General features: G+C 34.6%; 1 protein-coding gene and 1 long non-coding RNA gene across 2 annotated transcripts in view; one reads left to right on the top strand and one right to left on the bottom strand.

Annotated features, from left to right (window-relative positions):
- BCHE (butyrylcholinesterase) overlaps nucleotides 1–8,485 on the top strand; it is a 60,898-nt gene extending 52,413 nt beyond the window's left edge. Inside the window, exons 3-4 of the mRNA XM_029939949.1 lie at nucleotides 1,121–1,287; nucleotides 8,101–8,485. Of these exons, the coding sequence (XP_029795809.1) occupies nucleotides 1,121–1,287; nucleotides 8,101–8,225 (292 nt within the window). The 3' untranslated portion in view covers nucleotides 8,226–8,485. The remainder of the gene's footprint in view (nucleotides 1–1,120; nucleotides 1,288–8,100) is intronic.
- Nucleotides 1–13,996, bottom strand: part of LOC115292051 — a 66,576-nt gene extending 52,580 nt beyond the window's left edge. The window contains exons 1-5 of the long non-coding RNA XR_003908774.1: nucleotides 13,963–13,996; nucleotides 9,390–9,770; nucleotides 5,255–5,445; nucleotides 3,178–3,300; nucleotides 2,336–2,519 (exon numbers count right to left, since the gene is read on the bottom strand). This is a non-coding gene — a long non-coding RNA (uncharacterized LOC115292051). The remainder of the gene's footprint in view (nucleotides 1–2,335; nucleotides 2,520–3,177; nucleotides 3,301–5,254; nucleotides 5,446–9,389; nucleotides 9,771–13,962) is intronic.
- Nucleotides 13,997–14,284: the final 288 nt, after the last annotated feature.

The following is a 14,284-nucleotide window of genomic DNA, read 5'->3' on the forward strand; positions in this document are numbered from 1 at the left end:
TACAAAGGTGTAAATGAACCCTAAACTATAAATTTCTAAAAAATAGAGTCAAGTGTTGTTGATTTAAAAATCACAGTGAATGATATAGGAAATATCAGCACGAAAAGAGAATATAAAAAAGAGAATTGGAATTGACCTAGACTTATGCTACTAGGAAACACAGGGATTCCAAACAGAACAGCTGTGGGAGAGGCAGGGGAGTGAAACAGAGGATTGCTAAGGAACTGTCCCTCATTCCTGTTGGGTGCCTCATGCAGAGACTGTCTGAAAATAAGCTTGGAAATATGGGTAGCACCGTATTCATTAAATTTACCTGAACCCTCGGATAAATTATTGAAACAATTTTTCATCAGAGAGCAAATCTACAAGAATATAAAATCTACTTAAAAGTGAGACTGGGGCATCTGGGTGGCTCAGTCAGTTCAGCATTTGACTCTTGATTTCAGCTCAGGTCATGATCTCAGGGTTTATGGGTCTGAGCCCTGCATCGGGGGCTCTGTGCTGACAGTGCAAAGCCTGGCTGGGATCTCTCTCTCTCTCTCTCTCTTCATCTCTCTGCCTCTCTCCTTGTCTCTCTCTCTCTCCTGAAAGAAATAAGTTAACATTTTTCTTTAAAAGTGAAACTGAAGGCAGTTTCCTAAAGTAATGAAGTTATTGCATAATAAGATGTGTAATGAGTTACAAGCTCAGGCAGTAATGACAAGAACAAATAGAACAACATCGATGCAAGATATTTAGCATATGGTGTAATGTTCATTGTGAAAAGATTGGGTCTGAGGTAAAGGAAGAAAAGGAAACAAAAAGAACACTGCCCCGTCAAGCATGTTTAAGTGTGAAGAAAACATGAGCATTCTTGATATAGAACATTTTTTTCTCCCTGTGTGTTAAGCCAAAATGCATGTAAAAGGTTTTTCTTTACATTTTAATTCCTATACTTTTAACTAATTTAATGCTTCAAGTTACTGGAAACATTCTACCCAGTTCATTTATACCAGACCTTATCAAAACCAATCCACATTTTTTCTGACTTTTTAAAGCTCTTGTTGGCCTTTGAGAACAATATACTTTCTATCTAACAATGATTTCAATAGAACTATACTATTTCTCTTTAATTTTTTAGAAATCCAGATGGAACCCAGAACAACAGCACACAATGGCCTGCCTTCAAACACATTGATCAAAAATATTTAACCTTGAATGCAGAGTCGCCAAAAGTATACACTAAACTACGTGCTCAACAATGCCGATTCTGGACATTATTTTTTCCCAAAGTCTTGGAAATGACAGGTATGTGCTTTTTAGTATTTGGTCAAATAATTGATTGTGGATTCTGTAAAAGGGAGAAAAGATAGACTATCCAAGAAACAGTGATGGTGTTAATCTGTGATTTTACAATTGATTCCAGTGAATACATTGTTTTAACAACTTTCTTCCAGCAAGTTTAGATATGTTTTGAGGTCTTACTATATATGAGTAGCACATTAGTAGTAAAGAAAACTAAATTAAAAATTCTCCCCTAGAGGAACATAAACATAGTAGTGGAACTAAAATAGGGCACTGCTTGCCATTCAGCTTGTCTGTGTGTAACTAATAGATAAATGAACAAATATATAAAGTAAGCAATGTATAGAACTAAAAATAGAATTAGCAAAATAAAGAATGAACTATAACTTACACTCAAAGAAAGGTAAAGACAAATTGATTGATAAATAGAACTCTTGATTTCTAAGGGAAAAAAGAACTCCAGAATTTAAATGTTTAAAAGCACAGTCCAAATATTTCTAAATATTCTAAGCTTAGAGATATTTATCTTGAACACATGCATGTATTCCATAATACAATAAACAGGCAATAATTTAGTTACCTAATCTTTAAGGAAAGATTTCATAAGCTTATATAAGCAATTGCTAGGAAAATTGGTTCAGATTATCATGCTATTTAAAATTTCATTAGTAAGAAAATATTTAAAGCAACTTGGGAAATCAGCTTGAATGCTCGCCTCTTCTGTGAGGAAAATGACATATGTATCTCATTCACTCGCTGGTTTTAAAGTGCCCAGATGTTTATAACCCATGTGACTCCTCAGGTCTTTATTTTTCGAGTAAAAGTAATTGACTTTCAACCATCAAACATATTGCTGCCCAGTTCCTTTAGACTTTACCACTTTGTTCATCATAATACTCTACAATATTCAGGCTGTATTAGATACTGCAATAGAGTGGCTGCTTTTAGTTTATTGTTTAGAGAGGTTGGGGGTTAGTTTCAGGCAAATATGGGCAACTCAGAGCTATATTTGATTGTTTAATATGCTTTTTAATTATCAGACATTACTCACCAAAATTATAATTATGTCCTCCATCTGTTTGGGAGATGTTTCTGATATACCAGTGCTCTGTGTATTACCAAATGTTCTGTGACATAATATATATCCAGAGATGGGGTTCAGCCTCCCTTGGCAAAGCTACAGTGCTGCCCTTGTGTCCTCCGGGTGTGAATAACAATGAGGTAACATGTTTAAACTGCCAAGAGACCAAAAGAGGTACCATTTAACATATCACAGATGGCACATTCTTAATCTTTTCTTAAAATATTTTTAAATGAGAAGGTTGTACTTGAGGGACAACGAGAGGAGTGTGGAAGATTTTCAATGACTAGGCTTATTATAAGTTAAACCGACTTGTTCTGGTTTGAACTTCTGTGGTCTCTTGTAATTCATTTGTTGATAAAATAAAACCGAAGTGTCAACAATTTTTGAAGACGTATTTCGAATCTCTGTCTCTAAATACTGATTTGGCATAAAGCAGGTTGCATCAACAAACTGCTAAGTTTTGGCTAGCTGCCACTCCTTCCTATCCAGCGCGGAACCCCTTCCTAGGTGAGCGACACTGAGCTGGGGTGTGGAAATACCACACCTTGCTCTGGGTTAAGACAGTGCTTTGGAATAGTTCCAAAGTGTCTTTTAAAACATAATTTTATGCTTTAGTATTTTTTTCAGATACTTCTTCCCAAAAAGTTATATTCAATATATTTTATAAAATTTAAAGTAAATGCATGATATGATTGTTGTAAAATCAATGTCTTCATTAAGAATCAACAATGTTTTTATATTTAAACAAAACCAGTTTGGAGTGATGTGTTATTAGGTTTTATAAATAAATTAAGAAAACATGTTCTTACCATATTTTGTGTATTTCAAGTTGCAAAACCTCACACATTTCAGTCTTTGATATTTTGAAAAGTGGGGTTACTCAGATAACCTGTGCTGAAGTTTCTATGGAAATATTATTTTAAAAAGCAGGTCTGCAAATAAAGAAAAGTAAAAACAAACACAATGACAACACTAACTGGATTTCTTAAGAGGAGAAATATTTACTTCACTCAAGATGGAAACCCAATGAGCTTTATAAGTACCACTTGAGCAGTAGTTTACTTTTGAGCATAAATGTTCTCAAATAAAATGATCCTTAAGACTTGTTTAAACACATGAATTCTAGCACATAACTTTCAGACTATACTTCAGCATATGCCTGTGCTATTATAGTGTGCACCTGCAAGAAATAAAATCTGCAGTATTTGTTTCAAATGTTATCAACAACTTTCACTCAAAATGTAACTGCACAATACTTCATAATTATTTGTAAAAGTAAGAGAAGGAAGTAGAGTTGTGACCCACTCAATGTCAATAAGATAACAGTATTTCTCACTAAAAGTAGAAGAGTTTGCCTAAAGGGAAAACCACTTTGACCTTCAAACCCTCCCAATAAAAAAAAAAAATTAGATCCAATGTTTTTCCTTTGTTTCATTTTAAAAATACAGACATACATGGAAAATATTGCCATTTGGTTTCAGACTACCACCTTAAAATGAGTAAGTATCACAATAAAGCAAGTCAATGGCCTTTTTGGTTCTCCAGTGCATATAAAAGTTATATTTACACTATACCATAGTCTATTAAGGATGTAGTAGCATTACATCTAAAGAAAACAGGGAACACATCTTAATTTAAAAATACTTTATTGCTGGGGCGCCTTGGTGGCTCAGTCAGTTAAGCGTCTGACTTCAGTTCAGGTCATGATCTCAGGGCTCATAAGTTCAAGCCCCACACTGGGCTCTGTGCTGCCAGCTCAGAGCCTAGAGTCTGCTTCAGATTCTTTCTCCATCTCTCTCTACCCCTCCCTTGCTGGTGCTTTCTCGTTCTCTCTTGCTCAAATATAAATAAACAATTTTTTTAAATAAAAAGACTTTATTGCTAAAAATGCTAACCATCATCTGAGCTTTCAGTGAGTCATATTCTTTTTGGTGGGAGAAGGGCTTGCCTCCTGGATATTGATGGCTGCCAACTGATCAGAGCTGGTGGTTGCTGAAGGCTGAGGTGACAATTTCTTAAAATAAGACAACAGTAAAGTTTGCATGTGGTGTGACTCTTCCTTGCATGAATGATCTTGTTGTAGCATGTGATACTGTTTGATAGCATGTGACCCACAGTAGACCTTCTTTCAAAATTGGGGTCAATTCTCTCAAACCCTGCTGTGGCTTTATCAACTAAGTTTATGTAATAGTCTAAATTCTTTGTTGTCATTTCAACAACAAAGATGAAGACCTTCAAAGCATCTTCATCAGGATTAGATTCCAGTTCAGGAAACCACTTTTTTGCTCATCCATAAGAAGCAACTTCTTATCCTTTAAAGTTTTATCATGAGACTGCAACAATTCAAATATAATAATAATGAAAAGTTTGAAATCTTGCGGGAAGTACCAAAACCTGACACAGAGACATGAAGTGAGCAAATGCTGTGGGGAAAATTGTGTGGACAGACTAACTTGATACAAGGTTGCCATAAACTTTCAATTTGTAAAAACACAGTGTCTGCAAAGCACAATAAAGTGAAGTGAAATAAAATAAGTATGCCTACATGTGATGTCTTCACAAGCCTAGCCTGAGTTTATAGTAATTCATTCTATAGTAGTAGTATAGTCATAGTTCACTCTCATCCCACACTCAGAATTATAACCTGACAGCAAATATGCTTTTCTGTCTCATAATTAATAATAAAACCAAGGAATCATGCCCCCCTTGGTAATGTTAGTAATTAGTTAACAAATGGGAAAATAAGTAATGGGGACAAGAGGGATGTTCCATGAAATCTCAAAGTACATGAATTATTTTTTTTATTATAATGATCAGGACAATTCAATACCCAATTTAATCTTTTCTTCTAACTTTACCTCCATTTATAATTTTGAGTCAACTCACCTTTCCTGTAGTCTTTTGTAACTCCCTTAGCTTGATTACATAGACTTGACTCTGGTGAAGTATTGCTCACAGTTTTTTAATTGGCAAGACAAAAAGTAGCTTTATTAGTATTACTGTTTCTGTAGGGAAGAAAGCTTGACTCTTCCTTTTTCCAAGTGAGAGAACAATCCACATCAAAGAGCACAAAAATCCTGAAAAAGTTGTGTCAATATATTTATGAACTACTGGTATCGATATAGCTGTACATCGATTCAATAAAGAGCAAAGTTAAGAATAAATTTTTGTAATAGGGCAGTAAATTCATTAATGGAGCTCCCAATAGATGTGTAGAGCTTGATTTCATAATGTACATACCAGCTGATTTATCCTTCACAGTAACACTGCACAATAGTGACCAACAACCCCATTTACACTTGGAAAACTAATTTGAAAAGTTAAGAATTCTTTCTATATCACAAATATAATAAGTGGTCAAGCTAGAATTTAACCCATGAAACTCCAAAGTCATGGGGCGCCTGGGTGGCTCAGTCAGTTAAGCGTCCAGCTTCAGCTCGGGTCACGATCTCGAGCTCACGGTTCGTGGGTTCAAGCCCCGCGTCAAGCTCTGTGCTGACAGCTGGCTCAGAGCCTGAAGACTGCTTCGGATTCTGTCTCCCTCTCTCTCTGACCCTCGCCTGCTCATGCTGTCTCTCTCTGTCTCTCAAAAATAAATAAAAAAAAAAAACATTAAAAAAAAAACAAAGTCACAAATAATGTCCTTCACATTGTTGTACCTTGTTAACTACAAAACGATAGGTCTATATCTCACAGATAATAAATCTATAGTCATTTAAGTAGTATCTCAATTTGGAGAAAGGGGAGAAGTAAGAGGAAGAAAAAGAACTAATTTTCATTTGATTTGTGTCATGGGGCTCAAAATTTTGGTTATCTTTTTACTGTGGTGTATTCAGTTCCTCTGGGTTGTAGTAGAAAAAATCAAATGTTTCCTATTTTATTGTGTCTCAATGTTTAGTATTATTAAAGAAAATATTATTAAGTTTTATAAATCACTTGTACACTAAAAAGCAAAGTACAGTGTTCGATTATGATATATAAGGAAATAAGTTTACATTTATATGAATTAATGGATTTGGCATTATTCTATGAACAAGAAAAAAATCTAAGACTTTTTCTCTGAATATTAAAATCCATGATGTAAGTGCTAGATTACCAATCATTTATTTATTATAGCAAAAATATTGTTCTTTCTGAATTTTAGAGCCCTTATTTTGCAAAACATTTACAACAGCATTTAATTATAAAAATACAGGTGCGGATCATTTGTCGTAATAATTAAGGTCTTTCACATCTAATTTTTTTAAAGAAAAGTTCTATTATTCAAAAAATAGTTGCAGTTATTGACCTTTTAAAAGCCATTTTTAAAATGGGAAATTTGTGTATATATTCTCAAATATTTATCCAAAGTCCAAGCATTATGAACATTTCAAACTTAAATATATTCTAAATTACAGGGAATATTTTAACAACTGTATAAATGGTTTAAATATTTTGATTTTCATTTTATTTATACGTTTTATTCACATTTATTTATAATGTAGTGATATCATACGAACTGTCTTTTCCAAATTAATACCTTACAAAGTTATAATTCATTTCAAAAATTCCTGGCTGAACAGTATATATGTTAAAAACTGTAAGTCTTTATTTTCAAGGTAGCTGAAATAACTCAAAATGTTGTTTTTAATTCAATGACTATAGCACAGCATCTGAAAAGTTTAAAAAGTAAGAGAACTACAAATGTGTAAAATGCATATAGATTTAAATAATTTAAACCATCTTCTAATTTTGGAGGGGCTTCTGTGTGGCTCAGTCGGTTAAGCATCTGACTTTGGCTCAGCTCATATCTCATGGTTCGTGAGTTCGAGCCCAGCATCAGGCTCTGTGTTGAAGTTCAGAGCCCGAAGCCCTGCTTCGCATTCTGTGTCTCCCTCTCTTTCTGCCCCTCCCTGTGTGCTCTCTCTCAAAAATAAATAACATTAAACAATTTTAATATTATGAACATAAAAGCATGATATTAGAGGTTTGTATTCAAAAGTTTCTATTGTTCACAAACGTTATTCTTTAATGTAATAGATTCTCAAGGTTTCAAGATGCTTGTAGTACACATAGACTGTTTTTGGTAAATTGTCTCACATTATTTTTACATAAACACTGCTTCCCCCTGACACAGGCATACACTTTGCAAACTACTAGAAAGCAGAGATCATCTTAGTCATCTTTCTAATTTGTAAAGCAATTAATAAAGTGCTTTCATGTAGTAGTTTCAATAAGCTGCTTGCAATGGCTAGGCATTGTTTGGAATAAAAATACACTCATATAGGGTGAGTTTAAAATCTTTATGGAATGTCTGTTAGGAAGTTACCCTTATGAATTAATAAATACATATAAGTATTTTCATAAGAATAATTGTCTACTATATAATTATGTATATAAATGAAATGCATTAAATGAGATTTCTTTTACTCAGAGGAGTTCAGGAAAAGATAATATCTATATATATTCTTAGAAACTAAATATATATTATGTAATATAATTTGACATCACGTATCAATTCATGTTCACATTTTTATGCAATTTATGTATGTATATTATTTGTATTTCCATGTAATGTACATAACTTTATTAAAGCTTTCCCGGTAGTAAAAGATGCTGATAATAAATAATGAAAAGTAAAAAATTACTGCACAGTGTACTTGGAGAAAATAGCATCTGTAATCAGAATTATTTTTCAATTAATGTAAACAAATTAAAATTTAGATTAATACAACTTATTCCATGTTTTACAGGAAATATTGATGAAGCAGAACGAGAATGGAGAGCAGGATTCTATCGCTGGAACAATTACATGATGGACTGGAAAAATCAATTTAACGATTATACTAGCAAGAAAGAAAGCTGTGCAGGTCTCTAATTAATAGATTTACCCTTTATAGAATGTTCATTTTCCTGTAGATCAAGGTAAAAATATCAGGAGCTCTCTTACACACCAAGTAAGAAAGCTATTATACCGCTGAAACAAAAATGCCGGAAGGATAATATCGATTCCTCACATCTTTCACTTAGCATTGTACCTAGCATTTCAAAACCCAAATGGCTAGAACATGTTTAATTAAATTTCACAATATAAAGTTTGACAATTATACGCCTATTAAAATGATTTGTAGCTTCAAACTCTCTTTCTTGAATAACTTTAAACTCTTTTCTCTCAAAAATTACCTGTATTCTATTTTTAGTTGTGTATGTATTTTTATTACCACTCATAAAAAAGGTATCTTTTTAAAATAAACTAGATCTTGAGGGGCAACTGGGTAGCTCAGGTCATGATCTCGAGGTTCCTGAGTTTGAGCCCCACATCGCGCTCTGTGTTGATAGCTCAGAGCCTGGAGCCTGTTTTGGATTCTGTGTCTCCTTCTCTCTCTACCCTTCCCTTGCTTATGCGCGCTCTCTCTCGCTCTCTCTCTCTCTCGCTCTCTCTCTCTCTCTCTCTCAAAAATTAAATGAATAAATGAAATGAACTGGATCTTGAAACACTGGACACTATTTTACAATACTATTTCCTTTAGGTAATTTATGAATTTAATGTCAATATGAGATATTAACACAAAAGGTAATTGGTTCCTTTTGCTTTTTATAGAAAGGCAAGAGGGAGTTGTAAAATAAAAGGCTTGGTCACTTTGAGATACCTAATAACTAAAACAAAATGTTGCTCCGGAGAGATAAAATTTAAACAAATTATTTCTGTTTTAATTATTTTAAATAGGTATGCTACAAGTCCCCAGATTATATTCTTCATTCTTTCAACTCTTGCCCTTCCTCACTTCCCCACTCCCGACTCTCCTCCAAAGGTGTACATCTATAAATTTCTCTTCCTGTATCTTAAAAATAAAAAATGCAGGTGAGCAGAAGCTTAAAGTCAGAAGTCCTTTACCATCTGGTTTAGGGGAACTCTTACCTGGACCCAGAAACATTAAGATTTTCAAAAGGAAATTGTTTAATTCCAGGAGAGAAATTGTATACTTTCTGCAGACAAGTGATATTATTTTTATAATTTAAAAAATTACAAAATTGTATTTACCAACTAGCGTGGCAACTGAAGACATCCATTGAATAAATTAATCAAGTAGTTCACTGAAGAGGAGAAGTCAGAGATTTTAAGTTCCAGGAAAGGGGGGTGCATATTGATTGTGTTAATTACTGAAAACTGGCTCCCAGGGTAGGACAAAGTGAGTTCACAGGTCTGCAGACTGTTGCATGTCCCATTGTTCATTGGTCATAAAAATGTCTGTAGTTAGATCCAGTGTGGATCTGCCATCCTCACTCAAAGTCATTCAGAGTTTGGGCTTCCTTATCAGCTTCAGCTAGTTAGAGGGAGTTATTATACAAGTCAAGTCAGTTTTGATAATCACTTCAGTTCTGCTGTAAATGGACATTTTTGCTTTATAGTTCTTCCCTCATCCTGTGATGAAAGAAAAAGAAAAAGATACCACAAATGATAGAAATGAGCTGGCATTCCATTCCACCCCACCATCTTTGTTTTGGGTACCATTCTTCCAGGATCCATTATGTTTTTCTGAATCATTTGAGCCTCCTTTTGATGTAGAGCCCTCTGAAATATGAAACGGGATGATGCCTGTTCAACATCACTAACGACCCTTTAAAGATACTCTTGATGAGACCAATAATTAGGGAATATAATTATGTTTATAGAATACCTGTAACCTGCCTTAAATGACATGCTCTAGTCATCTGAAAAAAATCCCATGGATCACTTCGTCTTACCTTGGACAACCAATTGATTTGTTCTTGAATTTTACTGAGACAGTCCTTGATTTCCTCTTAAAATTTTAACCAAATGCAACAAGAAGTGTCAACCAGCACATAATTTCCTCTGTGTTGGTTCTGTAAATAAACTATTATGAATCCACTGTGTCCAGCGCCACTGCTGAAAGTTAGGTTACGGTTTTTCAAGAAAACACTGTGTAACAGAGTCTATACAATTTCTTTTACTATGAATGCCATTTAAAAGAAAGTTTCAGTGCAGGATTTTAATCCAAAGACCCTAAGCCAAGAAAGAAACTTCTTCATGAAATGACGGAAATTGGTACCTGTGCAAACATCTTGGAGGTTTGCATTTCAGCAGGCTCATAGATGAGAGAAGTTTTGGTTTTCTCAGATACAAACAGTATAGAAGTATTAAAACCTCAAAATGGCATTAACCCTGCCCAGAAATCAGAGTATGGGGACATATTAGCTTAAATTCACAAAGCTATGGAGGTTATTACCTAATTCAGGTAAATTTTAAGGTACATTTTTCAAAAGTATAAGGAAAAATTATCTCTAAGGTCACAACTGCACTAGGGGAATTATTCCAACCAATATTACAACACTTAGCCTGATCAATTACTTAAGTAAAAACATCATTATTTCTAGTGGTGTGGCACCCTCCAAAAGATTTTGCATTATAAGGTTATTGAAAATTGATCACCATTTATGGTTTGGTATCCATGTAATACGTACACAACTTAAGGAAACAAGTCACATACCTTAAACAAATACCATTATAACTGGTTTTGCTTTTCAAGTAAGTTGGTTGCTGAATATTATCAGCATGAAGGGAAGGTAATTAATTTCTGGCCAATCAGCAATTAACTTTCATGGATAAATCTTAACATAATTGCAGCTGTGACATTTTTAGTAGACTATTCAAATAAACAGAACCTTTCTGACATTGCTGAAGAAAGATGACAAACTCATCAGCTAGTAAAATTCTTGTGTCTGTAGCCTTACTGAATTGAGCAAAAGTATTCTCTTTACAAAGAGTTTGTTTTAAAATGAGGATAGTAAGAAAAATAAGACATACATAGTTTTAAACTAAATGTATTCAATGTAAATGTAAACTGACAAAGCTGTTTATCAGTACAATCTCGGTAGAAACTTGAGACTGGTAAAGAATAAGGTAAACACCAGATTTTAAAATACACACAGACAGGTACATGCACACATATACACACATACACACATACAGGACTAATTTATTAATGTCGAGCAGGAGATCACATTGAAGAATTCACTGAACAGTCCCATGATGGGGAAAAAACAGGAGGTTGGCATACAGACAGCCCCCAACTTCGGTGATTTGACTTAGGATTTTTCTGACTTTGCAATGGTGTGAAACCAATAGGAATTCAGGAGAAACCGTACCTCAAATTTTGAAATTTAATATCTTTTCCCAGGCTAGCGGTACATGGTACGATGCTCTCTTGTGATGCTGAACAGTGGCAGCGACCTGGTCAGCCACACAATCAGGAGGGTAAACATTTGCTTCCATTATGTACCCAACAGCCATTCTGTTTTCGCTTGCAGTACAGTATCTAAGAAATTCCATGAGATATTCAACATTTTATTATAAAATACATTTTTTGTTACATGAGTACATGAGTGGCTCAGTTGGTGACTGACTCTTGTTTTCGGCTCAGGTCATGATCTCATGGTTCATGGGTTCAGGCCCCACATTGGACTCTATGTTGGTGGTGCAGGGCCTGCTTGGGGTTCCCTCTCTTCTTCTCTCTGCCCCTCACTTGCTTCTTCTCCTCCCCCTCAAAATAAATAAATAAATACACACACAAATATCTTTCTGTCAGACAATTATAGCCAACTGTAGGCCAATGTAAATGCTCTGTGCACATTTAAGATAAGCTAGACTAAGCTATGAAGTTTAGTAGATTAAGTATATTAGATACATTTTTGACATGATATTTTCAAATTACAGTGGGTTTAGTGAGATGTAATCTTATGCATGGTAAGTCATGGAAGATCAGTATTAGAAAAGAAGGGTGCATGATGGTCAAATATTTGTCATCTAATTATGCATTAGACACTAAAGTGAAATATATATTTTATTAATATATATTAATGTGTTAATATATAATCATTAAAATATGAAATTATATAACATACAATATATATTATATTAGGACCATTTTTGATAAAACACAATAGTCACTTTGACATATGACAAGAGCTACTATAATTGGAAAATATTTTACTTATAAATTGATTGAAGAGACATAACAGACCAATTATATTGTCAAATACTTTGCAAGGGATGTTGTCAATCAAAATGCAGGGAAGGCATTATGGGTTGTAGGAGACAGAAAAGGTAAAACCTTTAAATAGCCAAGCCACAAATCTAATACTATATCCCAATGTGAACAACATCTAAAATTGCAATTTTCCTGAAAAGAAAGAAAGAAAAAGAAGGAAGGAAGGAAGGAAGGAAGGAAGGAAGGAAGGAAGGAAGGAAGGAAGGAAGGAAAGAAGAAGGAAGGAAGGAAGGAAAGGAGAAGGAAGGAAGGAAGGAATTCCTCAATTAGGCCGTAGCTTCCACGAATTCAGCTTACCTTGGTCTGTCTTATCCTTGGTTCAAAATCTCACCCTTAGAGTTACCAACTGGTGAGATAATAAAGCAATAGAAGTGGAATAGTGATTTTAGAGGTGAATTATAACACAAATAGCCATACATACACAACACAAAAACTTATTTAATTCACCAAAGAAGTCTGGTTTCTTCTCCATGCACTGTCCATTTTCGTAGCCTACTTTAATACTTTATAATTATCCTGAAAGATGGAAACCCTGAATTTCCAAGGCAATTAACTGTCAATGTCTTGATATTATGAGATTCATCACTGGATTCCCAACTAGGAACTGCGTGCAAAATACCCCACACTGTGTGGTGATTGCTGACTCAGCAGATAAACAGAAGGATAAGATACAGTGGAGGTGAGGGGTTTCTGGGTGGCTCTGACAATTAAGCGTCCAAATCCTGATTTATGTTAAGATCATAATCTCACGATTCATGGGATCAGGCCTTGCATTATCGGGCAGACAGAGTGAAGGCTGCTTGAAATTCTCTCCCTCTCTCTCTCTCTCTGTCTCTTCATTTGTGCTCTCTCTCTCTCACTCTCAAAATAAATTAATATTTTTTAACTTTTTTAAATTTAATGTTTATTTCTGTAGGAGAAAGAGAGTATAAGAGGGGAAGGGGCAGGGAGCGAGGGAGACATAGAATCTCAAGCAGTCTCCAGACTCTGGGCTATCAGCACAGAGCCTGATGTGGGGCTCAAAATCCTGAACTGTGAGATCATGACCTGAGCTGAAGTTAGCCACTTAACCAACTGAGTCACCCAGGCACCCCTCAAAATGAATAAATAAAGGGTACCTGGGTGGCTCATTTTGTTGAGTGTCCAACTTTGGCTCAGTTTATAATCTTCCAGTTTGTGAGTTGGAGTAACAAAATCAGCTCTGTGCTGACTGCTCGGAGCCTAGAGCCTGCTTCAGATTCTGTCTCCTTCTCTCTCTGCCACTTCCCTGCTCATGCTCTGTCTATTGCTCTCTCTCAAAAATAAACATTGAAAAAAGAAGAAAAAGACTAAAATAAATAAATACACTAAAGAAAAATGAAGAAAAGAAGGAGGAGCAGTAGGAGGAGAAGGAGGAGAAAGTCTCCATTTGGAATCAAATATATTCAAATTATCTATCACTTGAGTTTTTCAGGCCAGAAGAAGGGATGAGTAACAAAATTGGAGATAGATAGATAGGTAGATAAAATTTTTTAGATAATTTTGCATTGATATAGGGATATTTACCTCAATGATTTTCAATGTTCATCCTCAACTACACATTAGAATTCTTGGCTATGACTGTTGCCTGCACATACCAGACCAACTGAACTAGAATCTCTGAGAGTAGAGTCTAGCTATCCATATATACATTTTTTTTTTAGTTTCTCAGATAATTCTAATTTTATCAGGCAGAGATACACTGATTTGTTATTTTCTATGACAACTTTTTGTCTTGACAGGTTTAAGGATGATACTTTCTTGAGAGAAAAAAAAATCATAGGTCTTAGGCCAGTAATTCCCAAGGCTCTGTTACATATTAGAATCATCTAAGAAGTTATTTTGAAAA

The sequence above is a fragment of the Suricata suricatta genome, chromosome 5 (genome assembly GCF_006229205.1).
Source record: "Suricata suricatta isolate VVHF042 chromosome 5, meerkat_22Aug2017_6uvM2_HiC, whole genome shotgun sequence".
Classification (NCBI taxonomy): domain Eukaryota; kingdom Metazoa; phylum Chordata; class Mammalia; order Carnivora; family Herpestidae; genus Suricata; species Suricata suricatta.